General features: G+C 38.3%; 1 protein-coding gene across 2 annotated transcripts; it reads left to right on the forward strand.

The window, feature by feature from the left end:
- The first annotated feature begins 358 nt into the window (after nt 1-358).
- Nucleotides 359-23,997, forward strand: MAP9 (microtubule associated protein 9). Of its 2 annotated transcripts, XM_074866616.1 has the most exons (13): nt 359-496; nt 1,476-1,572; nt 2,798-3,220; nt 5,488-5,564; nt 6,277-6,388; nt 8,706-8,959; nt 9,780-9,838; nt 10,381-10,546; nt 11,676-11,765; nt 12,475-12,636; nt 13,089-13,234; nt 13,955-14,087; nt 19,414-23,997. In XM_074866616.1, the coding sequence occupies exons 1-13, from the start codon at nt 443-445 to the stop codon at nt 19,534-19,536; spliced, it is 1,896 nt and encodes a 631-aa protein (XP_074722717.1). In that variant the 5' UTR covers nt 359-442; the 3' UTR covers nt 19,537-23,997. The 2 variants fall into 2 exon arrangements, with proteins under 2 accessions (XP_074722717.1, XP_074722719.1); XM_074866618.1 differs by lacking the exons at nt 5,488-5,564; nt 6,277-6,388 and having other exon boundaries at nt 365-496.
- Nucleotides 23,998-25,012: the final 1,015 nt, after the last annotated feature.

Here is a 25,012-nt window from a genome sequence, read left to right on the forward strand (position 1 = left end):
TATGGGGATAAATAATAAATCTCATTGACTTCAGCTGGTTTCTGCAAAGCACAGGTGAAGTCTGACTTTGGCCCAGCTAAGAACGTTGCTTCCGCAGTGACGGAAGGCCTCAATTTTGACAGGCAGGCGCGCCTGTCCTCTGCTGTACCCTGAAGTCTGTGCGCCTGGTCACGGCAAACGGCGCCCTTGGGGTCTGGGCTGGGAGGCGGATGCTCAGCGGTGTCAGACGCAGGGTCAGAGCGCAGCCACGACCGGCGCCCGCCGGCCTGCAGCCGCGGCCTGAAGGCGGGGGCGTTCCGCCGGCAGGTCCCGCGCCGCCGCCCGCCCTTTACCCGGTCTCTCCCGCGCGGCGGCGTTGCCGGGCGACGGGCGGGGCCGGGGCTTTCGGAGGGGCCGGCTGGCGGCCGGAGGCGCTGCCCGGCGGGAGCGGGAGGCCGCCGCCATGTCGGGGGAAGGCGGCGGCAGGCGGGCAGTGAGGCGGCGCAGCGCGGTGGAGGTGAGCGGGGGCGGCGGCAGGCCGAGGGCGGGAGCCCTGCCTGTGGGCCGGGGAAGGGCGGCGGTGGCCTTTGGCTGCGGCTGCGAATACAGTCATTTGCTGTTAAACACGCCCGAAAAAAGCCGATTTGCTGTCGAAATGAAAACTGGGAAAGCATGTTTCCTTCTGCGTGGACGCTAGAAGCTGCTCCCCGTGCATAACCTGGGGAGCAGTTGCTGTAAGGCGTGAGGAGCCTGACCTCCTAGTTCCTGATAGTCCTGCAAAAACGGCTCTGGCTAACGGACCAGCAGTGGCCAACAGCAGGTGCCTCGGGAAGAGGGTAAGGCCCATGTCAAACAACCTGCTCTCAAGCCTTCAGTGGTTTGTGGCTCTAGGTCTTCCAATCTGCAGAGACTGCTGCATTTCATAACGTATTTTAATCTATAAGTAAGGCCACTTGCATTCAGAACCCATGTAAACGTGGTGGGCCTCTGATGTCCTGCAGCAAAGAGTCCAGAATATCAGTGGTCGCTTATGTGAAGTTCTTCCATTGTTTTGGGCCTGCCACCTGCTTCAGGTTCTTGTACTGCAGCAGTCAGAGATGAGGTAGTCCCTGCTCACCACCTCTGCCACGGCTGACTGTACAGACCTTTTTGTTGTACTCTTGCCGATCAAAGCATATAAAAGGGGGAGAATATGTCACGTAATACGGGGTCATTATTGCCAAAAATGGAAGAGAGATCTGCAAGATACATTTTTTATGAAGAGGAAATATAAATTAATATATGGAGGGGTTTTTTAAACACAGAAAAATTGGGGCAATGATGATAGAGTGAAAACACTGTATTTTACTTATCCTTCATGATAATGTTCAGTTAAAACAGGTTAATCTTTGTTGCTCAGTTTTACTGTTGTTCTGTGTGGGAGGGGGGAGTTAGTGCTGAAATTGAACAAGTGAATCTTCCCTTCTGTATAAAAGTTATTTGTGAAATCATTTCAGGATAAGCCCCAAGAAGCAATTTCTGCTCATGCAGCAAGAGAGCAAACAGCTGAATACTCAGACGACTTCGAGAGTGACGAAGATGGCATGATAAACGGTAAGACAGAATTAAATATTTTTCCTTGTGTTCTTCCTTTCCTCAACTCATTGCTACATCACAGACAATCTTTGTGGGTCAATATGATTTAATTTCCAAGACTTCATATTTTAACAACTTCTGAATCACTTAGTCCTCCTCTTCCAAGTTAGGAGCAGAAATCGGTGGTGGTGCCAGCCTCCCGGACCAGACAGTCTGTGCTGTTTCCTGCAGTTGTGGTGCCCAGTTTTACTCCTTAGCTATATTGTTTACTCTATACCTGGATGAGACAGTAGCACACAGTACTGTCAGTGAAAGTGGATATGGGCAGAGAGAAAGCCCTGTTGTCTTACTGTTTTCCCAGTCTGGACGATCACTGGGCTGCAGGACACAGGGCAGAACAAACTAGGAGCAGGTTTGCGCTGGCTGTTTTTCTTGGGCCAAGATGCATTTGATATTTGGTAATGTTTATGTTTAGTCTATGAGATGAGCTGAATGGCTCTTCTTCCTCCTTATGATGCTGCATGTTAAGGAAAATGTGAATCTTAAATATCATGATGTGTTTTTAAAAGGGCTTCCTCTGTGTCCTGTTTTTCATTCACATCTGAAACATCTTTTAAAAGTTCATGGGATGCTTTAATTTTCCTTTGCTGACAAGATTTAGAAAAAAGTCCTTTGGCATTAAATATACTCAACTATCATGACATTCTTTTGTCGTCTTCCTCGAGCATTTGAACTCTGAAATAAAGTCAGTTAGAAATAACAGGCTACAGGAAGATAAAAATATTTTTGTTAAACATGTGAACCTTAGCATTGGAGCAGATAAATCCTTTGAGTATCCTCTAGTAGATTTCAGATGGGACACAAGTGAAAAGAAGGGGAGGATGGATTCTAGAGACCAAACATGCCTAGCTTTGTTGTTGTTGACTTGCTTCTACTTCTTATGGTATTGGAGATGTTTTTTTAGAAGAAATTTAAATTGCATGACAGGTAAGAATTAACCAGTGAATATTTGAATTATTTGCTTTAGGTTGGATCCATGGAAACAGGTGACAGGAAAGGAAGGAGAATAAGGATGTAATTTCGTGGCTTTGCAGAGATCAGAGGTGCAGAAAGAGAAACGCTCAGAGACTTAAGTCAGGAGAGTGTTACATGAAAAATACTTCTAAATTATAGAAGATAGAGTTTCTCTGTCTTATTTTTTTCCACTTGTCTCAAATGGAAGTTGATAATGTGCTATTTTCAGGTATTGGGGAAGAACTTAATGAAAGTAATTCAGGTGCTGAAAGCACTAAGAAATCAGTTGCTGTTGAGAGTCCTCTCTCAGATGATGATGATTCACAAAAAACAGATCTGAAAAACGAAGCTGCTGATGACTTGACTTTATCCTTTCATGAAAAGAAGCTTCAGCAAATAATGCTTTTAGAAAGTGAAAACATACAGGATGACAGAAAAGATGGTGAAGAAGAATGTTTGGAAAGTCGAAATGAGGGTGATGACAGAAAAAATAATGAAGAGTGTTCAGCTGCTGAAGTGCCATGTGATAATAGTGAAAGTGACCCTTGTAACGACTTGCCTATTCATGAAGTACAGAAAAAAAGAAATCAAGAGGAAAACAAACCAATACCAAAGCCACGGGTGCACAAAACAAGAAATGCTTCAGCATCAGGTGAAAAGAAAGCATTTGAATGTTGTTGTTGCTACTTGCTTAGCCATATTACAGTATTATAAAGTGTTGTAATTTGTGTTATTTTCTGTGTTAAGTATCAGCTGCTTTGGCTTGCAGGAAATTTATTCAATATTCTTCTAAAAATACGTGTTTTGATAACCTCCAACTGCCAGGGGGTAAACTGAACCAGTGTGGGCCAAGTAGCAGGAGGTTCCTGTTTGCCTTTTCCTTTCAGGAGATTTGGGTACTTAAAGTTCAGCTCTCCATCAGTGCATGTCTGAAGGTGTGGGAGGACTACAGAGTTGCCTTCTGTATGTGTGCATAGCACAGAAAGCCATATTGACACAGTGTCCGCAGCATCCATGCACCCTTTAATGAGAAGGTCCTCAACCAGGCATTCCTTCTCTGTGACCCGTGAAGTTGGACCACAGTGTTCGCAAATAAAATGTTGAAGTCGCGATGCTGAGACATCATGATGCTGTAATGTAACAGAATGTCAAAAAATGAGCTGTAACCAAAACATTTATGAATGGCAGACTTCTCACCATTGCAAAGTTAAAATTTCAAATGATCTTTTACTTTGAAGATACTCAGCCACTTTGGATGTATAGTCAAACATGAAAAAACCTGAACTTTAATGTAATAAGAACAGTTTAATTCATTTTCAATATGCAAAGTGTAACTTGGAATTCTGCTAGTTGAATATATGTGCTTTTACAAATTTAAGATGTCAGAAGAGTTCAGACTTTTTTTATGTGCTTCATAATATGACAATAATTTGTCCTGTTTGATGTTGAGAGAAATTTATGGCTGTGATGGAAGATTACAACTTTGAATTGATAGAGCATGATTAGTGATAACAGCTCCTTTTCTTCTTTCCACATGGTGGCACCAAAGTGCCAGATATTTGGTTGTGCAGCTGGGCACTGCAGCTGCCTCTTTCCTGACCAGTATGCCTGTGTAGTTTTAGAGTGGCAGAAAAAAGTTGAAGTACTCCTTTTCTTCTTGTGAATCTAAGTAATACGGTGATACTAGCATATTGTCTTTAATAGTCAACCATTGTAAATTTTCTTATATTAAATAAATTGATCTCTGTCTGACAGAGGAGGTGACTATCCAGAGACTAATCAGCGTTTTCTGCTCCTTTGATTTCTCTTGTGATTTAGTGCATGGAAAAACTGTCAGTGCACTTGTAGGAATATTGTTGTGACCTCTTAGCTCTCTAAACTTCACAGTAACTGTATAATTAGACTTTAGGCAGCTGAGTGTGCTGGATAGGCATGGTGATTCTCCCATTTCCTGTGATAGATTTGTATGAACTAGGACTTAATAAGAAATGCTTTCATGCCAATGTGCAGAATTAGATAAGCATTCTTATGTGGATCGGCATACATAAAGAAGGCGGGAGGTAGAAAACCATTGTATGGCTTGATCTTGTTGGTGGCAGGGCAGGGGGAAGAAAAGATGAAGAAGATAGGATTACTAAGCAGGAGGAAGATGAAGAGCCAGAGGATGGAAATCTGTAAGAAGTTGCATGGTGGTTCTGCTGCGCAATGACTGCCTTAAGGAGAGAACAGAGACATCACTGAAGAGGCTAGAAATACACTGAAAGGCCTCCCCTTTGACTGTATTTCTCATGATGTGTTCTCCTACCCAGCCTTTTTCTGTTCTGCACTGTGCAGAGCAAGGCAGTCTTCCCGTTGTATCTTTTGCTAGTGGGGAACTGGACAAGCAGAATAGCAAGAAGGTTTTCTTACAACAGTGCTGTTAGATACACGCTCTCTTCTGTATTTATGAAAACTCTGTCTCTCTAATTACAGATAAGCCCTTGAGTGTAGTTTCAATATATACAGAGATAATGATGGAAAAAAATAATAGATTGTCTATGTAGAGATTATATTAGAAGCTTTAAAACTTTCATTACTTGGTGTAAAAGTGGCTGTAACTGTTTATATAGCTGCTTGTATATGGCCTCACTATGTTAAGAAAGCTGTGCTATTATTTAAATAGCTATTTAACTGAAAAAACTTAGTTGAATCTATCTTGGCAAAACAGTGTTCCAGGCTAAAATGTCTTTAACTAGACATAACTGAAGCGGTAGTGTTTATTTTCAGTTGATAATATCAGCATTCCTTCGTTTGATAGTTGTAATAAACAATCACCTCAACCAAGAAATATGTTGAGAAAATGTGATCCTGTGGAAAATGATGAGCTTAATAGGTCAGAAGGAACAATAGCTTCTAGAAATGGATTTTCTTCATTTTCAGCACCATCATCCCTAACTACTCTGAATGTCCAAGCCATGCCCAAGAAAAAACTGCTTGACGAAAGCCCTGGTCCTGAAGTAAGAGAGGATATGTATTGATTTTTTTACCATCTACATTGGAAACTCTAGAAACTAACTTTTACTTAGCTGGCAAAATTTTTGGGAAGAAAAATAGGACAAAAATATGAGTGGGGAAAAAATGTCTTTGCCAGTAGTATTCTTATGATGAGGGCCAGATAAGTGAACATAATTCTTTTTCTTTCTAACTAGAAATAGGATTTTGCGATGGCTTGCAGCCTTACGTGCTGATTGATTTTATTTCTCCAAATGTAAAACAAGAATTACACTTTTCCTAGAGAGTTCTGTGCGGGAGATATGGACATGCAGACAATCAACGTGATTAAGCAATGCCAATTTTATTGTAGTGAAGCAAGCCTTTTATAATGCAGGTGAGAATCACATGATATAATCACATGGTATAATTCTTTCTGATTGGATGAAAACTGCCACATCGACATTGTACAAACTTCCTTCTCCGCCCAAACCCACACCCTGAAGTTGTTTAACTTCCTGTGTTCTTCTTCATTCTTTCCAGGTTATGTCCTTGCCGACGCTGAGGCTTTACCAGTCTTGCTCATATGCAGGATTGCTCACATGTCCATTTCCTCGCAGAAAATCCTTTAGAATCCCCACAGTTCTGACATTCTGTCAGAGTGTTATAAAGTCAAATTAAATTACACTGATTTGTTACAAATTGCTCACTTGTTTATTTGTCACTCTCTGATCTGAGGGTCCATGGCTAGAAAGTACTTCACCACAATTTTCCATTAATTTTACTTCCCACAATGAAAGATCTGGGGACTCCGATTTACTGATGTGTGGAGAAGCACCACCTGTAAAAGGTAGAACTTAGATACCTACAACCAGATAAATGTTACCATTTATACCTTAGTAATATCTAATGGTCTAATACAAGTTTTCTTAAAATCAGTGACATTCTTAATTTCCTTTCTACTCTCTTTCAGTATCTTTCTCATGCCTTCATGTCTCCTCCTGTTCTGGTTTTGAGAATGGCCCAGCCTCATGCTTGCAGTTATGTCCACATACAGTATCATCCCAAGTACTGAGAAATTTGTCCCTAGAGGTATCCCAGGAATGGAGAGGAACAGATTAAAGTTTGAGTTAAATTTGATTTTTGTACTGTGACTTATGTCATTGTATAAGCATCTTTAAGACTTAAGTCATTTTGATTTCATTTCCTCTTTTGCAGTCAGTGTGACTAGGGTAAACCTTTTACTTCTTCCTGCACCTTTTCTACAAAGTTTAATACAAACGGAGTAGTGTTTTTTCTATTTTTTTTTTTGGATTTGTAAATACCTAACAGTTCTTAGGAGGTGTGCAGACCCTTTAAGAAATATCAAGTATGTGGACTTCTCAGCAGTATCCATTAAACTTACCTTTCATAGTCCCCTTTTTCAGCTGGTCACAGAAAATCCATGGACCCCAGATTAAAAAACACTGGAATAGGCTGTTAGACACCTTTTTTAATTTGCTAAGGGAATCATGCTGGGGGGTAATTTGCTCTGTGCAGGACTGTAATGGGTAACATAGACTGTGGGATGCAGCAAGAAGTCTATACACTGCAGCCTAATGAGATAAAAGATAGGACTTGGCTTGAATAATTTAGTGTAGGAAGGTGAATAAAAGTAGAAAACTCAGGCAATTTACTGAGTAGTAAATAAGAAATATGCTTAGATCTGTGTTTAATTTCAGTTCTTTTTTATATTTTGCTGATACTTTGGATTTGAAAATTTGGTATAGCTTGATGTTTTTAAACATCATTAATGAAACAATGTCAAAGAAGAGTTTGTGTGGGGAAAAGGATATAAGCATCAGTGTACTGGAATGGGTAGATTCTCCAAGTGCAGGGACAACATAAGAGGAAGAGAATAATAAAGGTGGTGTTGTCAGGACAGAGGACATAGAAACAACAATGATACAGAGTCTTCAGTGAAAGTGGAGAAGAAAGGATTGGAAAAGATTGTTTAAATATGATGCTGAAGTGTGCAGTATAAGAATTCCAAGCAGACTGATCAAACTTGTATAGCTTGAACTGTCAAGAAAGAAGTGACAATAATAATAATTTTGGGTTTTATGTGGCATTTCTCAGCTAACCATGGGAGGGTTAGTATTTTGTATCCATTTTGCAAATGGAGCCAAACTGACTTGCACATGAAGTTCAGTGAAGTTCATGCAATCAAGTGCTTGCAGTCAGCAGTAAATCTGCTGTCACCAGTGTCCTGTGCACTGAGTGCTGCAGCTTAATCAGAATTGTACAGTTTATATACAGTTGTACTCTCTAGTAAGTGTAAAGTAAAATATGAAAGTTTACATATCAACAGAGGATAGGAAATGGTTCATATAAATTCAGAATTCTTGTCACCTTGAATTTATCTTCATCTCTGTAAATCTAGATTAAATATCTTAGATTGTCAGCATTCCTTTCTTCAGGTAGTTTGAAGTTAATCTCGGATCCACAATTTATATTTCTTTTAAGAATTCTATCAGAAAATTGTGGAAGACTGTAATTTGGAATTTACCATGACCTTTTTTGTGTCTGAATTGTTTTACAAATTTAGATCTCTACAATCATGGCAGTTCAGATCTGATAAAAATATTTTTTAAGTATTATTAATAAAGTGTTTCATAAATGACAATTTCACCACTTAGGCATACATTTAAATTGAGGTGATGTTTTGTTTAAATCCCTGCCTCAGAATCTTTCCATTATTTTCTTGTGTGTCCCACGTGCCTGAAAAACACAAAGTGGTTTTTGCTACCCAAATTGTTATACAGACTTCATTAGTGGTTTGCTAAATGTCAGAAGAGCTCTTGCTGTGATTGCAGCGACTCTTGCTTTTGGTTTCCACACTAGAACCATGTTTGGGTGGTAGGGCAGATGGGAAGTTTTGCCTTTGTCATGATCTCGCATTCTATAACATTCGTTAAAACTTCAGTTGCTACTCCAGTCTTACATTTAAATACAAGTGAATACTCTTCTCATTAGTCCATACAGTTCTTAGAAAGAAGTACACAGAAAATACGTTATATCAAATTTAGTAATATGTTTCATAAACAGATGTGTTTAGTACAGAAATAACAATGTTCAGAAACAACGAAACAATGAAATTGTCCTCTCAATCTTTTTTCTCCCATTAGATCAAGATCAGAAGATCAGCACCAGTGACTTGAAACTGGAGGACAACAGTCAAAAATCCCCTTCTGTGACAGAAGTAACGATGACCACAGTATGTGAGAAAACAAAGAAATTGGAGAAGTCAACAATTGACAGTTCAGATGAAACACTGAAAATAGTGGAGGGGCAAATAGTAACTGATACAATACAGGAGGTGTCAGTGAATGATCAGTCTGAGTGTGGGGAGGCAAAGAACACTTCAAAAGACTCTGTCAAGGTATTATTCGTATGCGTTTTTACCATTGGTTGGAACAATGACCTAGAAGTACGGTGAAAAGTATCATGAAGTTGCTGTTGGTACCTTAAATGTGTAGAACTCTGTAAAGCTGACAATTTACCCCTGGCTTCTAGAGCTGAGGCTCTTACAAATTCTGTACAGCTTTATGGAAGACTTTACACAAATCATTTAAACCATATAAAGGTATTGAAATGTGTGTTTTCCAACCTTAAGCAAATACCCTTATCCAAGTGAAAATGTCAGATCTCTGCTGTGAAGTTAACTGAATTGCAATGATCAGTGTATGTCATCAGAGGATGGAATCCATGGTGTGACTTCAATAATGGATAAGATACAAAGCACTTTAAGCTTTATCACAAGAAAGAAAATATGTAGATACATGTAATTGTTAAAGCTAAATATTAAGAACAGTTTAAAGTGTATTGGTATAATAACAAGGCTGGGTTCTTTTTATTCCTTTGTATTTCTAAACTATAGACTATATTTTTACATAATAAAAGATACATTTCTAGGTGCCATTCAAAAAAGGTACATTCTGAAAGTTTGGTTGGTTGGTTTTGGGGTGGTTTTTTTTTTTAAACTTTCTTACCCTGTACTGTACCCTTTCTATATTAGTGGCTTTCTTGCATATTTTTCTGACACCATGGAATCACAGAACATCTCAAGTTAGAAGGGACCCATAAAGATCGTCAAGTCCAATTCCCAACATCCTTGTTAGCTTGTAAAAATCTGTTTCATCCTTATCTAGTCCTGTTGCTTGAGAGACTCTGTAATTTTACTTCTCTTCTGTGTTTCTTAGAAACTAAGTGAAACAAAGGAGAGAGTTCTACAAAACCCGAAAGCTGCTTTATCTGACAGGTAAGAGAAAGACACTGTGTATCACAGTCTGCAGAGTGTAAGGTGCGTGTAAGTGCCGTGACAGTGCTGCTTCACTCTTGTTTTCTGTCAGCATTGTCTTCACTGCTGACAACCTCTGTCCATCTGTGGAAAACAGTTTAGTAGATGGGGCATATTATTATAACCCTTGCTCAGGGTTAGATCAGATCTGACTCCCAAGTCTTTTGCCAATGTCTATGATGAGTGTGTGCTACTGGATCCACCAATGAATCCAGTCCATAATGTCATTATAGGACTTAAGCTGCTTTGTAGATGAAAGTGTAAGGAATTTGTAAACTTTCTTGTGCTGGATATGTTGAGTAGTGCCTTGTTTTGACAATAATGAAGCCCTCAGAAGAAAACAGGCTTCTTCCTCCTTTCCTTTTCCCCTGTCTTCAGCCAAGTGCATGTAAAAAACAGTCACATAACTTTCGGTATACACAGAAATAAAAGGAACACTACTTGATATCAGCTACAATAGATGGAAAGATCATTGATATGTTTGTGTCTTGGTATTTTTGTAGATCTCTGTCTTCTGCACACTTAAAGAAAAGGGCAAAAGCTGTTCCACCAGCTACACCTATATCATCTCAATATCTGGGATCATTAAAGGTGTTGGAAGATAAACACACACAGAAGAATGGTACAGAATTTGACAAAGCAGATAGTTTACGAGCAGCTGTTTTCCAGGTAGATCTTAAAAACAAATAAATAAAAAATGAACAAAACGATGAACAAACAAAACTATGTATATAAAGGTCCTGTTACAGGAGTCAACACCTTATTTTTTTGAAATCAGTATTCTTGAGTGTATTCCTTGCATATGCTTACAGCTGTAATAATCCTTTTATTCTGTTGGCTACACTTTTTCATCAAATTACAAACTAAAAAGCTAGATGAGAGGGGCATGCCGTGGTTCATAATTTATTGCGTCAAACTATTTTCAGGCAAATAGAATATTTTCCTTTATTTCTACTTCTTCCTTAACATAAGTAGGTGTGTAGTTTAAAGTTTCTTTTCCTGATACGTTCTATTCAGTTGGCGTTCAGGAAAAATGGAAGCAAGTCTAGTATTCTCTCCAGAAGGATAATCTATGTGGATTCTGTGTAGAATTTCATAACAATTCGTTTGTGGGTTCCAACAGATTTTTGCTACTAATCTGTGTGTGAACTTTCATTAACAGATACTGTTCATATTGGTATGTGGTTTTAATACTTGTTATGGTTCTGGAACAAAATTTAGAACATCAAATCCATATTTATATTGTCTCCATAATTTTTAAAGGTAAAATAGGCTTCATCTAGGACACTTCTATCTCTAAGCAGCATACCAAATATATAGTTAAATCTTGAAAATTTAAGTCTGATTCTGCAAATGGCTCATAACACTTTAAGTCTCACTCTTCCTAGTTGGATTTTATTCTCTTTAATTATAGGTATTTGCAGGAGAGACAATAAATGTAATTAATACTCCTATATACCAAGTGATGAGAATCTTTATTCCATTCTTCTTTTTCATTTTTTTTTCTAATGCTTACGTTTTTTGGTGGTTTTTTGAAGATTTTTTTTTTTAAAGATCCTTAAGCTTTTTCGTATTTTGTAGCTATGTCTTCAGAACCTCAGACTTTTTTGATCACAATGTTTGTGTGATCACAGATTAGTCTTCCACATAGGATAGTTATTTAAGTAGAACGTAGAAGAATTAAGAGTAATTTTGGTGGTCATTATATTGGTGCTGCATTTGGTTGTTTTAACAGAACATTTTAGTTACACCTTAACAAGACTTTAAAAGTATAAAAGTCTTCTAATGTTTCTTACAGAATTGGTTGGAAAAGAAAAGGGTCTTTCTACTGGAATTAAAGAGAACTGAAAAGAAGAAAGCTGAAAATCTAAGGAACAATGCTGAAGAGGTTTGTTTATGTTCTTGTTTAAAAAAAAGTTGACAAACTGTAATTCTTTGAAGTATGCTTACCTGTGCTTTCTGCCTAATCACATTGCTCTGCTGTTTTAAGGCATCTGTTTTTCTCTAAATAGCATACAGTGAGTTGAAACAGTAAAGGGCATGTCCCACTTGTTGTGCTTGCTGTAAAAGGTGTGTGGCTGATGCTTCCATCCACATTTACATAAGGTATGTTAAAAGTGTGCTTCTTAGATTAATTTTCAGCTTTGTTTAAAAAGACCTTGAGATGCTCAACCCTTCAGGTATTAAATTTTAATTTGTCATCTGTTAGAAAATGAGTTTGCTCCCTACCTCAAGAGATGCTTATCTACAGAGGACTGTATTTTGAATAGTACCACACAATTCTTAGATTTGGCTTTTAAGTATTTAATGTTTTGCTTCTAGGCATTTAACATGTATTTCATATTCTCCTACACATATTTTGCAGGAGCAGTTTATCTCATTTGATTAAGTTAAATTAAAAATGAGCATAGAAAAGAAATGCTCTATATAGTTCAAATTTAATTTTGAGTATTACTTGGCATGTTGTGTGCAAATTAATTTCCATTTCTTTATTGCTCCAGTTAATCCTACATTTGATAATGAGTTTAAAGCATACTATTTCAGTTACAGTTTTATATTTAAGTGTATTTAAATGTAGACTGTTATTTTCAATCTAGAAAGAAGCTGTTAAAAGAGAGGAAGCAATTGCATCTTTTGAAGCCTGGAAAAAAAAGAAAGGAAGCGAAGCAAAGAAGTTAAGCGAAAAAAAGAAGCTTGAGGAACTTAAGAAAAAGAAAGCAGCAGAACAGAATGAGGAAAAAGCAGAAGCAGCACAGAAGGTGTGATCGGAAATATGTACATAAATGCATACTGAATATGATTAAAGAAATTGTTGAGAATAATTTTGACTAATCCAGCAAGAGGTGGGAATGAATTAGATTCTAAAATCTGAACGTGGTTAACTTTTGAAGAAAGCTCATATTAGATTCCGTTCTGTTGGAAGTATCTAATGTTTACATTTGCACACAAACGGGCTTTTTTCCGTATTTGGATTCTATTAACTGAATGTAAAATAAACTCCGTATAAATATGTTGGCAGTGAACTGTTACTTACTGGGAAAAAGAATATAATTCTTTTTAGGTATAGTGATATGCACTTCTGAGCAATACTACAAAAAAATATTCTAAAATTGGAATGTGTAGAAATTATAAAAAATAATAATACATAATAAGCAGAGTATTGACAAGAAGGTGGGGGTAAGATTTCTAATGAATCTGTGGTTTTGTTTAGGCATTCGAAAAATGGAAAGAAAGAAAGGTGGAATATTTAAGAGAACAAAGCAGAAAGGAAAAACAGTCTGAAAGAATCAGGAAGAAAAAAGAAGAGGAACTGGTTGCAGAGAAGAAGAGAGACAGCATGTCAGCAGTTGAAAAATGGTGCTGCCCCACTGGGTTTTGGAATATCATAGTTTCCCAAATATTTGCTTACAAATGCAATGGATCTGTGAGTGCTTGATGTGCTTTTAATTGGGAGACAATGGCATGCTTGGGATCAGGTGCTTTAGTCCCAATGGAGAATGGGTATAACAATGAGGACAAGCTGTACAGCTTCTTTCAGTTTAGTGACTTATATGCTTTTCCCCTCAAAAGGCTACTGCAGAGATACTGCAACTGACAAAGTAAGATTCATTGAGTAGTATAATGTCTTATTGATTAGTCTCATGCTTCATTACTAAGCTGTAGGAAGGAAGGTAAGTCTTTAAATTTTGTGGAATACAATGTATGAATGTAGATGTAGTCAGAAGCAAATGATGTGTCTGCTGGAGAAATTCTTTCTTAGTTTTACAAGCCAAGAGTTCTCACAGACCATGTGCAACTTACTATTACACACAGAAACTTTGAATCTAATTTTTTATATGATACCAAATGAGGAGGAAAGAAGTACAGAAAAGGTGATGCCATAATAGATAGAACAGTACGTTCGTTTATATCTTCGTTATATAATATATAAAGGTGGACTTTGAAGATTTTAAATAATGTATTCTTGATCTTTTATTAAACATGTAAAATACCTCTTTTCGCTCAATTTAGTTATTTAGTCACAGATGCAGCATTAGTCTGTTACATGATCTCCTTTTCTTCCCTCTCACTACACAGGAATGAAAGAAAGGAAGAATATATAAAACAGAAGAAAATAGAAAAAATTGTAGAGAGAAGAAAGCAAGAAATACAACAGGCAAAGAAGGAAGAAAAAAGTAAAAAGGCTATGGAGGAATATGAAAGATGGCTGGTATTTTTTTTTTTTGCACTTTGTCAAAACCAAAAGATTAGTAATGAGTGTGAAAACTTTTGTATTGTAATACTCATGGTTTTTCATGCTGTTATGAGAGAGGCCAGATGATGGCAGCATTACATAGCTAGTCCCCCAAAATTCTTGAGCAAAATGATGATAAAATATGGTGGGCTTGATATTTAGCATACATGGAAAATATATTCTCCCTACCTACATGTCATAGGGTTTTGAATTTCATAGTTACTCTTCATTTTTTGACATTCCACGTCAGGAGCAACCATCTCTGAAACGCCAACTCACTACAGCACAAAACCTGCAAAGCCAAGCAGCATCAGCAGCTGCAACAGTGAGTCCATATACGTTCAAGGAGTATTTAAAGTGGAGACTTGCATACCTTAAAATTGATAAAAGCACTGTAATGAGGTTTGAGATTATCTCCATTTATGAGAAAGGGTGGAACTCTCATGCTCCCAATTATATTTTTCCTATAACAGTGTACTTTGGTCACAGTTGTTAAGCAGTAAACTAATCTAGTACTCTAGTCCCTACAGTAAGGCATGGTTGTTTTTTTCCCTTGCTACAGGAAAGACAAATGAGAAGAGATCACTAATATTCTTAGCATACATTGTTTTCTTAAAGACCTGTGACTTGCTACTTAAAGAAGAACCTGCATTTTTCATCCTCAGCCTGTGACACAGTCATTGATCATACTGACTTTCACGGTTTTCTTAGTCTGAGAGTGTTTCTTCTATTGTTTCTCTTCCTTGTGGTTTCTGGCATGCATCCTGTACATACAGTCTCTGTTGTCATTTGTAAGGATGGGATCTTGCAACTCAGCTGGCGTAAGGTCCTTACAGGGATTCATTTGTACTGTCAGTAGCTTAAAGTCTTTTCCAGAGTCTCGAGTGGGTTTTCTGTTTTGGTTTGGGTTTTTTGGGGGGTTTTTTTGTGGGAAGGGGATAGATGAGAACTGAGGCAGGCAGATATATGGGTGTGGGACAGATCTTACAAGGACAATAATCCTTTACTTGCCTAACTCAGAAATATGCAGTTAGGCAAGAGCCTGCATGTTTTCCCTTCTCTCTATTTTTGAACCTTTTTAGTCTTAGGTTTAAGTCTTTTAAGATCTTCTTTGACCTGGTCCCCTGTTGGAATACCTCTGATTTGTGTAATCATTAGTAAGAACTGTTTTATCTGATCCCCTTTATCAAGTGATTTCCAGTTCAGTTTTGTCAAATGATTAATGTCTAATCTTAGATTATTTCTTGCCTAGCTGATATTCCTGGTTCCCAAGGAAGAAAGTACTATACTTTGAGTAGTAGCTAACACTCTGTCCTGGAATGCTTTGCTTACTGAGGCTGTCCTCAGTTAGCATAGTTGTACCAAAGCATGGATGTTGCCTCTTACTGTACATTTAACTTCTTTGCTGTCTTGGACTCTGTAGGAAGGTAAAAAAATTATCTGTTGTTTTGGGGGGAATGAAATCTGCTGCTTCACACAGGCTCCCCTGTTCAAATTGTGTTTAAATTCCTGAGGTCATCACTTCAATTCAGTGGGATTATTAATACAAATTTCAGTAGTTGGAGGAATGACCAGACCTAAATGGATGTACATGTGCCTACCTGAGAGAAGCATGTACACTTTGAAAAATAGGTGTTGGAGGATGTGATAGGTTCTGAACTGGTTGGCAGAGGTACCTCTAAAATGATCTCATCTTCAGTGTCTATCTGCAAGTGTTGACTGATATGTCTCATGCCCACTCTTCACACTTTGCTTTCTGAAACTTGCTGGTGTTTGCAGCTAACACACCTTTGTTTGAGAAGGTGTATCGGGCAATGGCTCTGTCATCATGTTTGGCCAGGATATTATCTGGCTTTGTGTAGTAATAGAGAAAATACACACCTTCAGTGAACCGCAGGAGAGAAACACCGGTAAAGTTGTCAATTTATTATCAAGGGAACTAAGATGATATCTGCCTACAGGTAGATAAACAGGGATCAAATCTGAGAGAGCAGAATTGTGGAAGTCTTTGAAGCATATTATTTCAAATGAGAGGGTCTTTGTTTGAAGGGAAATAAGAGTAACATAATGGGAGATATTCTAATATCTTTTCATTAACGTTCACCAGAAATAAATATGTAAATTCATCCTTGGCTTTCCTGAACCAGGTGTTGACCATAATGCATAGGTAAAACAGACATAAAAATCTCCTTTGTACTTCTTCCAAAATATAAGAAACATTCTGCTTTTATGTTGATGGAAATTCTGTTACTTATACTTTTAGAGATCATTGTGTGAATGTTTGGTAACATAAGTGCATAGAGAAGATTTACTTTTTAAGCATTAAAATAAATGCCCTGAAAAAGGCTACTAACACTTGTAAAATACTAACATAAAAAGGATAATCTTGAGCTGAGGAACTTTACTTTTGCTGAGGAAATTTAAGCTTCTGAGTCTTTTGTTTCTTTCATAGTATTTGCCTCTTGCTACTCACCGAGTACTCTTCAAGCCAATCTAGATGACGTGCTTGATAAATGATCATTTTATACTTTAATATGTACTACCAGTGTCTGATGCTTGTCATTGATATACACCTATTCTGAGGAGTAGAACATGGAGAAGATTCATGTAGAAAGTTCATCACGACAGATCGGTGTAGTTTCCATTATTGTTGAGCTAGTAATCTTGATACCTGTTTTCTGTAGAGAAAAACAAGTATCCTACGTATGTTCTCCATTTTACGTGGTAAACATTAACCTAGTATGAGTTGAAGAGAAGTAAGGCTGCTCACAGATAATTCTTGAACATCAACATAGTAAGGTTAAATGCCCTAGAAGAATTTTACCTTGAGGTTGAGCATGCTTAACATCTATTTTTGGCATTCTAAAGCTGTTTAAAAACATCACTAAATGATGTACTGGATGCGTCTCATGGATTTCTTGCTTTTCTGGGTTGGAAACAGCTGACATGGGTTATTCATTTCATGTGGTTTAATAAGATCTATCTGAAAATACTTTCTATATTGGAATTTTAATCTCCTGAAATTGCAATATGTTTAGAAATAAGGCTGTTATTGTTATTCCTTTTAAATGTTGTAAGGCTTCTGCACTATCTAAAATTCAATTATTATATGGCAGTCATACTGCTAAAGAATGTGATCTTCCCAGAATTTTGTAAGTGAAAAATGTATTCATCTTACTAGGCTATTGAGTAGGAAACTTCCACAGAGAATTCAAGCCATACAATTGAGTTGATCTAGTGTATGACAAGCTACAGTTATTGTTTTAATCTTTCACTGTTTCTGTTACTTTTCTCCTTTTAGTGCAAATAACATCTTGATTATTATTTTAGGGAAGATCTATGTCAGTTATATCTTGTAAGAATGTGGACTGTGGCTAGGACTAGAACATAAAAAGCTTTCTGTGTGTTGAAGGCAGGGAAGAAGCCAATAATTCTTCATGTCAAATTTATTCTTTTGAAAACCAGTTAAATTAACTCAAGACTCTTTCCTTGGCACTGGGATTCATTCATGAAAATTGAATCTTCAAACCCAAACATTCAAAGCTGAGACGTGATTAAAAAATCCAGAGCAACTTTCGTTCCCTTCCTGGATCAGTGTATGCTTTATCTTTGGTTTGGGTTTTTCATACATGAGTAATATCTTGAACTTGTTCTAAAGACCCAAAGCCACCAGTTGTGTTCATCCAAGGAAGATCTTTATGGAAGGAGAAAGAAGGCTAAAGTGTAAAATGGCACAGAAGAGCCAGAATCTTACAGTGCTAGAAGCCCAGTTTGTCTCAATTACTCCATATAATTCAGAAAGATACACTTTGTACAGAGAGATAATGTTTTTTTATTAGACTGTGATGAACTTTTGTATCGCTTGTTTTAGTAAAGGGCATTACTTCCCCATACAAACTTTGCCTTGCTTTTAATCAGCTTTACTAGTAACAGCATGAAATACTTGGGTGTTTATTTAGTCAGACCAGGCATTCCTAACTGAATTGGATCTTCAGATTTATGTTAACAAAGACCTAAAGGGCACAGATTAACATCATATTGATAGGGTTGATGTTTCAGTGCATGTTATGCTTTTTAAAATTTTTGTACATATCACATGTATAGCTGCATGAGTACAGTTTGACTGCTGCATACGTGGAAAACAAGAGAAAACTTCCACTCAAGCTCCCTTTTTTACAATAATGCTTATACCCACCTTGATGGTGGTTTTAAGTCTGCATATCCGCATTGCTTCTTTACTACCAGTGATGTGTACGCAAGCTGTTGGTCCTAGGAGTGAGGGCACTGTTCATGTGCCAGAAAGCCAGCTGCTCAAAGACCTTTTACCCACCTGTCAGGTGGGGCATTGTAAGTTATGCTCTGGTCCATAATGTCAAACTAGGTTCCCCCAAGAGAGAAACTACTTTAAGTCAGTAAGTGGTGTGCTCAAGCAGGGATGATACAAGGAAAATTTGCACCTATAAAGAACTCTCCAGTGTACTAAATTGCTCATGCAGATGCACCCGTACATGCTGGTCCTCGCAATGGTGAAATGGCAGTCATCTTTGCAAAGAAGAATGTTTATTTTATATAGAACAGAACACTATAAATATTCAAAAATAATTATAAAAAATTGCAAATTATTTTTTGAATGACAGGTCTCTTGAAAATCGTTAGTTAATCAGGCACAAAAAGAATATTGCAAGCAACTTGCTTATCCATCATCGTCCTAATCACCCATTGCTGTTTGAAACAATAGAAGATATCATCAGAACCTTGCAGTGCTTATAATGTTAGATAGATATTTGTTTATAATTAAATTGTTTAATTCCCAGTTTGTTCCAGTACAGGGCAAGTGTGATTTAATAAGTACAGAAAGTTACAAAGATGCATCAATGAGAATTAATGAGAACAACATATTTAGCATTGTAATTTAGGTATCCTCTTAAAGAAAAGAAGTAATTAAGATGAGACTGATTATATGCAAGACAAATACAGTACCTAATCCACTAGGCCTTTTGTTGGGCTTTTCGTTTAGATGATGCACAAAACCAGCCCATCCTTAAGACAGTCACCATAATCGTAAATGACATTAAGTGTGCAGCCTCTTGGGTTGCATTGTGCAGTGTGTGTGTCTGAATCCCTAAAAGGGATGCACTAAGCTCTGAAAGGCAAATCTCCATTGCATGTTAACTTTTCATTTTACACAAGAAAGGTATAACAATAATTGTAACTTTTCTGTTGGTAGAGTTGGGTTTTTTGTGAGTTTTTTAGGGGGGAGGGGTTTGGTTTGGGTTTTTTTGACACATCTTTTTATTCTCAGGAAAAGAAAGAGAGGAGAGAGCAGCTTGAGAAGAAGCAAAAGAATTTGCAGGCTGTCCATGGGAATGAAGTGCTTTCTCCCTGGAGTCCACCTGGCAAAGTCACATATTCAAGGAATTACTGAGCAGTCTATTGCCTTCTGTGAGAAAAGATGATCCACAAAGTTCTGACGATAGCTCATCATTATTTCAATAACAGCTGATTTTCACTGAATACATTATAGATGTTGCATCCTTTCTTTTTGGTTTATTTGATCTCTGCAGTTTAAATAGATCGGTTGTCCCTTTCCACTGCTTTAGAAAATGTACTAATTTTTGTAATTCCTCATTTAACTTAGTTTTGCTGAATCCTGTGTTACTTTGTTCCTTTTTGGTGAAAGTGTATATTCAGGATACCTAAGGCTGGACTCTCGCATTTTTTTTCACCCAGTAAGTAGCAGAATGGTTGCTTTTAAGTTACTAGGCCATACTGCTGGGGAGTTAAGTCTGGAAGAAATGCTTTGGGTGAGGGGATGATGGGCAAGGAGATGTTGGCTCCCTTGTGGTGATAGGAAGAAGACAAAAGGCTAAGCAGTATAGTAGGGGGACTTCATTTTCATACATGAAGAGGCAAGCTAGAGGGAACATATAATTCTTAGATTATGTTACATTATGAAATATAAAAATAGCTTTTAAATTAAAACTGCATCAAGCAGAAAGAAGATTTCATGGGGCCAAAACCAGCCATGTGATGGTACAAAAGAAACTAGAATCCATATAGTGTAAAATGATCCAGGACTAAGTAAGACTGTAGCTGTTAATTCCATTTCAGGTCTTCACATACACTCCTTAGATTTCCTGCTTCCTACAGGAAACTGTTTTTAGAGGCATGTTTTTCAGTTCACGTAAAATCTTACATAAAAACTGCAAGGACAGAACAGTGGTACTCTTATGAGGCAAGCTTAGACACTGAAAATTATTTTTCAGGAGCTTAATTTAAAGGCTTCTGTGGTGGTTTTTACATGATCAAGTAAATCCTTCCCAAACCTGTTTTCATCATTGCTAATGAGCTAGTTGCTGTAGTACATGATTAAAATTTCTTCTGTTTTTTCATGGCTATTGCCTCACTGTTTTGGAAACAATGGCAAGACTGTGTATCTTTAGAAATCTTCAAATCTCTTGTTTGCCTACTGTCTAAACTCAAGCTGTTTCTTATGTTTGTATTTTCTTATTTGAATTTTAATAATCACTCCAGATCAGATTTACTCCTCAAGTATGTATTCTTAAAAAAACCCACAAAATCATCATCACCAACCAAGAAGTAAAAAAACTTAGTCTTTAAATTATAGATGTATTTTCTCAATTGAGAATCTTGCTCCTGTTTAGACTGACAGCCTCTTTGGGAAGTCAAAGGAGTGTGTGAGAAGTAGACTTGCCTTTTCCACTTGAGTCCTGCGCTGTTCATAAATCACTGAGATACTCTTGAATTCTGCATTTCATGTACACTGGGGCATCTCCTCAGGAAAGAAAAACCATAAGACCGGCAAACAGATTAATTTATTTTGTTTCATGATGTTTCTTGCCTGTTTTTTTACATTTTAGTGAGAGCCAGTGAGGATTTAGAGACATTTGTTTTGGCAGTAACTGTTTCTATTACCAGAATGCTGTTCAGGTGAAATTTACTGCTGGTATGTATGTAAGAGTGAAATTGGAAGGATATCTATTCTGTCTCATTATTGAATATGGTCCTGTTCATTATTGTTAGTATGAACTGTAGTTCTGTGAATTCCTAATTCAGACCTTTTGCAGAGTTTATGACAGGCATAAGCAGATGCTAGAAAGAAAAGATAAATTTGTTAGAACCAGTAGATAGTGGTGTAATTACCATAATTAACCGAATTTCTATTAATAAGTGTAGAGGAAGGCTTGTAAAATGTACAATATTTCTGTTGCATATGATCTGTTGACAACGTCAAGAATTATTTGCTAATCTTGAGAATAATGGTGAGGTTTCACTAGTAGTTGTGCTGGATTTGTGTACAGCCGAATCATCTGACAGGTCAGATTTGATCCATTGTGAGGAATGGTTGCAGATTTGATACAGCTTCTAGATTATGAAGTATTTTTATTGCAGGATCAAGTTTGAGTATATTTTCTGGTATTTCACATTGCGTGTCTCAACTTCTAGTTGCCTTTCATGTACCTTGTTCATGGTAGCCCTATTGTATATTGACATTTTTGAGCATGTCTCCACTGGTCCTCACTCTTGCTTTAAGTTCTGGTTCTTCCTCAGAAGACAACTGTACTGGACCTGGCTTTTATTCTTTTCTTTGTTTCTAGCCTTCTGTCACTGGGCCACTCGCCCAGAAATGTTGTTGCTGGAAGTTTTTGTTCCACTAAAGTCTAGAGAAACTAGGGACCTTTATGACACTGTGGTGGTTTGACCTTGGCTAAATGCCAGGTACCCACCAAGTTGCTCTATCACTTCCCCCTTTTTTCTCAACAGGGCAAAAAGGGAAAAGAAAATAAGATAGGAAAAAAAAAAAAACAAACCCTTGTGGGTAAAACAAAAGCAGTTTTAACATAAGCAAAGCGAAGCAAAGGTCCACACACGGAAGCAAAAAGAAAACAGATTTATTCTCACTTCCCATTAACAGGCGCTGTCGGGCCTTCTCAGGAAGCAGGGCTCCAATACGCGTAGTGGTTGCCTCGGAGGACCAAGGGTGACCCCACCCCCTTCCTCCTTTTTCCCAGCTTTATACTGAGCAGACGTCATATGGTATGGAATATCCCTTTGGTCAGTTCGGGTCAGCTGTCCTGGTTGTGTCCCCTCCCAAGATCTTGCCCACCCTGTCCCACTGGGCGGGGGAAATGTCGGAAAGAGCCTTGGTGCTGTGTAAGCACTACTCAGCAGTAGCCACAACACCAGTGTGCTATCAACACCCTGCTGGCTCCCAACATAAAACACAGCACCATGAGGGCTGCTACAGGGGAAAACCAATTCCGGCTCAGCCAGACCCAGTACAGACACCCACCCTTTGATTGTATACAGTCTGCAGGTAATGCACACTTGACATCATCCAGTGGACCTTAATGAAAATAGTGACCTTTTTGCCCCTTCTGTGAGACTCAGATTTGTGCCAAGTCATCACTCGGATGCTGAACTTCTGGGTAGGGCAGCATTCATACAGGTTTGTGCTAAGCAGCTCTTCTTTTTTCATCTGGGAGGAGGAGGACATTAGTCAAAAAGGGGAGAGGGCAGGAAAGAGGCTGGAGCTTTCAGAAGCACCCCAAGGCCTGCAGTCTGCTCTTGCAGAGCCCCTGGAGTCTGGCTGTGTTCCTAGGCCGTTGGTGTTTTCTCTTGTAGGCTCTTCATAGTAGTACCCATGCTGAGGTTCCTGCACTGCAGTGTTCCAGTGCATTGCATTACCACAGAAGTTCCCAGTTAGGGAATCCTGCACATCAGCTTTTTTGTAGAAATCCAGATTTTTATCTGGCTTAAGCCAGGCTGTAGGACAGATATTACAGAGGAGTGAATGTGGGGCTTTCATAAACCCTGGGTCTGGCTCTGGCTGTTACCTTGTGGCAGGTTGGGCATTTTTTTCAGCAGTAGTAGTATCACAATGACTGTATTGACATCCAAAGAGAAAGAATCCACTGCCGGCAGAAACTTTCAAGAAGTTGAGAAGATGCCCAGCCAGGGCACTTTCAGTGGACAACTGAAGAGGTAGAGTAAAATTACAGATAGCAACAGGAGAGGTACCAGCATTACAGCATGGGCAGAATGCGACAGAACTACCAACTCAAAATTGACCCACCCAAATTTTATGGAAAAATTTCTGAACAAATCTGGGCTGGAGCAGTGATGTGCATCATTGGTCCTCTAGGCTTCTAGTCCTTGGAGCCTTGAATTCAGGTTTAATGAATTCATAGCTATAGTATCATGGGACGATGAAATGTGTAGCAGACAGCGGAGAGTGCTGTACAGCTGTCAGGGTCAGATCAGGAGAGTCTGAGGCAAAGCGTCCCTGTGAGAAACAAATTGTCTGGATCTTTATTTCTGCAGTGTCCAGCTCGAGCAAGTAAGGTAAGTCCCTATGCTGACAGGCCTAGAGTTGAGGGGTGCAAATGAAGTGTGGTAGGGGAAGTGACAGAGCTAGAAAAAGGTTTGTCATGTGCCTGTGACTAAACTGAATATGGTATCCTTACTGGCTTTAAGCCTCGAGATGATTGGATGGAAAATTTTTGACAGAAGATAGAAGTGGGAAGATGTTGGTGACATCTTTCAGAGGAGTGATATACCCGGCACTCACATAAATTCACAACTTTTCAAATAGAAAATGATGCTGAAGGTCTGTAGACATGGGAAAACAGTTGATGAAACTGTGTGTTTAACTTTTATAGTAAAATTTTAGAGCTTTGTCTAATTTTACATTGTAAAAACTTGGACATGTTACAGCATGATGCAAATGTAAAAAATAGAGCTGAGAAATATGAACATACGTACATTTATAAAAATGTACATGTATCTATATAAATCCTGTTAATATGTTTATTGATGACAGAGGGAAAATATTTTGTGTTTAATAAAGTATATTTTAGTATAATGTCCTCAATGTTTTCATCAGATCCCAGGATACAAATCTTTAAATAAGGCTTTAATGCATGTAAATGAACTAGGGAAGTGTCCCTAAGCACAAGCTATTCTTTTGTTATTGTTAATGTGACGAGCAGGCAGGGAATTGTATCCCACTGAAGTTGGAGCTTCTGGCACTACAGCGCTCTCCTCCAGCTCACCAACACTCACTTTTGCTGCCACACCAATGCGAACAAACCTTTAAGGAAGGCAGGGTGTTCCAAGTAATAACCTGAAAGATGTTCAGTCTCTCTCTTTTTTTTTTTTTTCGTATTTTATTCAGGCATTATGTTGTTGCATTGGTGCACTAAAGGGCAGGTTCATGATGAATAATTTTCTATTCCGATTCTCATTCTGGGTAAGAAAGATTGTACGCTGTTCTCCTTTACATCTTCTCTTTCTTTCATATTCACTAAATACTAGGTCATCTTACCTGGTCTGTGTAACATGGACTGCTATGTTTCACTTGGTTAATTGTGTGTGGAACTGAGTTACTTGAGTCTGACCAACAGGGATGAACTAGTTTGGGTTGTGAACGCTGACGCCAGCCTTGGCTACAAGTCAAGAGCTGGACTTGCTCCAGTATGTACGTATCTTTCTTGCACTGGAGAGCCCAAAATTGAACACGGTGCTCTAGATGCAGTCTTGGATCCAGCTGCAGTCTCACACATGCCAAATAGAGGGGAGGAATTGCTTCCATCAGCCTGCTGAACATTCTTGCTAATAGAGCCCACAATGTTGTTGGCACTCTTCGCTGTAAGAGCCCATGGCTGGCTTACATTCCACTTCTTGTTCTCTGGTACCCCTAGGTCCTTTCCTGCAAAGCTGCTTTCTATCTTGTTGGGGTTAAGCCCATACTGTTGCATGGGGTTATTTGGCCCTCGGCGCAGGACTGACTTTACCTTTGTTGAACTTAAAGGTTCCCATCAGCCCACTTCTCCAGCTCCCTCAGAGATACCCTACATGGTTCCACGGACATAGCTATA

This window comes from Strix uralensis, chromosome 4 (assembly GCF_047716275.1).
Source record: "Strix uralensis isolate ZFMK-TIS-50842 chromosome 4, bStrUra1, whole genome shotgun sequence".
NCBI lineage: Eukaryota > Metazoa > Chordata > Aves > Strigiformes > Strigidae > Strix > Strix uralensis.

Excerpts from the sequence above, each read along its gene's own strand:
- MAP9 (XM_074866616.1), top strand. The coding sequence starts at position 443 with ATGTCGGGGGAAGGCGGCGGCAGGCGGGCAGTGAGGCGGCGCAGCGCG. Across the intron at positions 497-1,475 it reads GGCGGCGCAGCGCGGTGGAG|GATAAGCCCCAAGAAGCAAT; the intron begins GTGAGCGGGGGC and ends AAATCATTTCAG. Across the intron at positions 9,839-10,380 it reads AAAGCTGCTTTATCTGACAG|ATCTCTGTCTTCTGCACACT; the intron begins GTAAGAGAAAGA and ends GTATTTTTGTAG.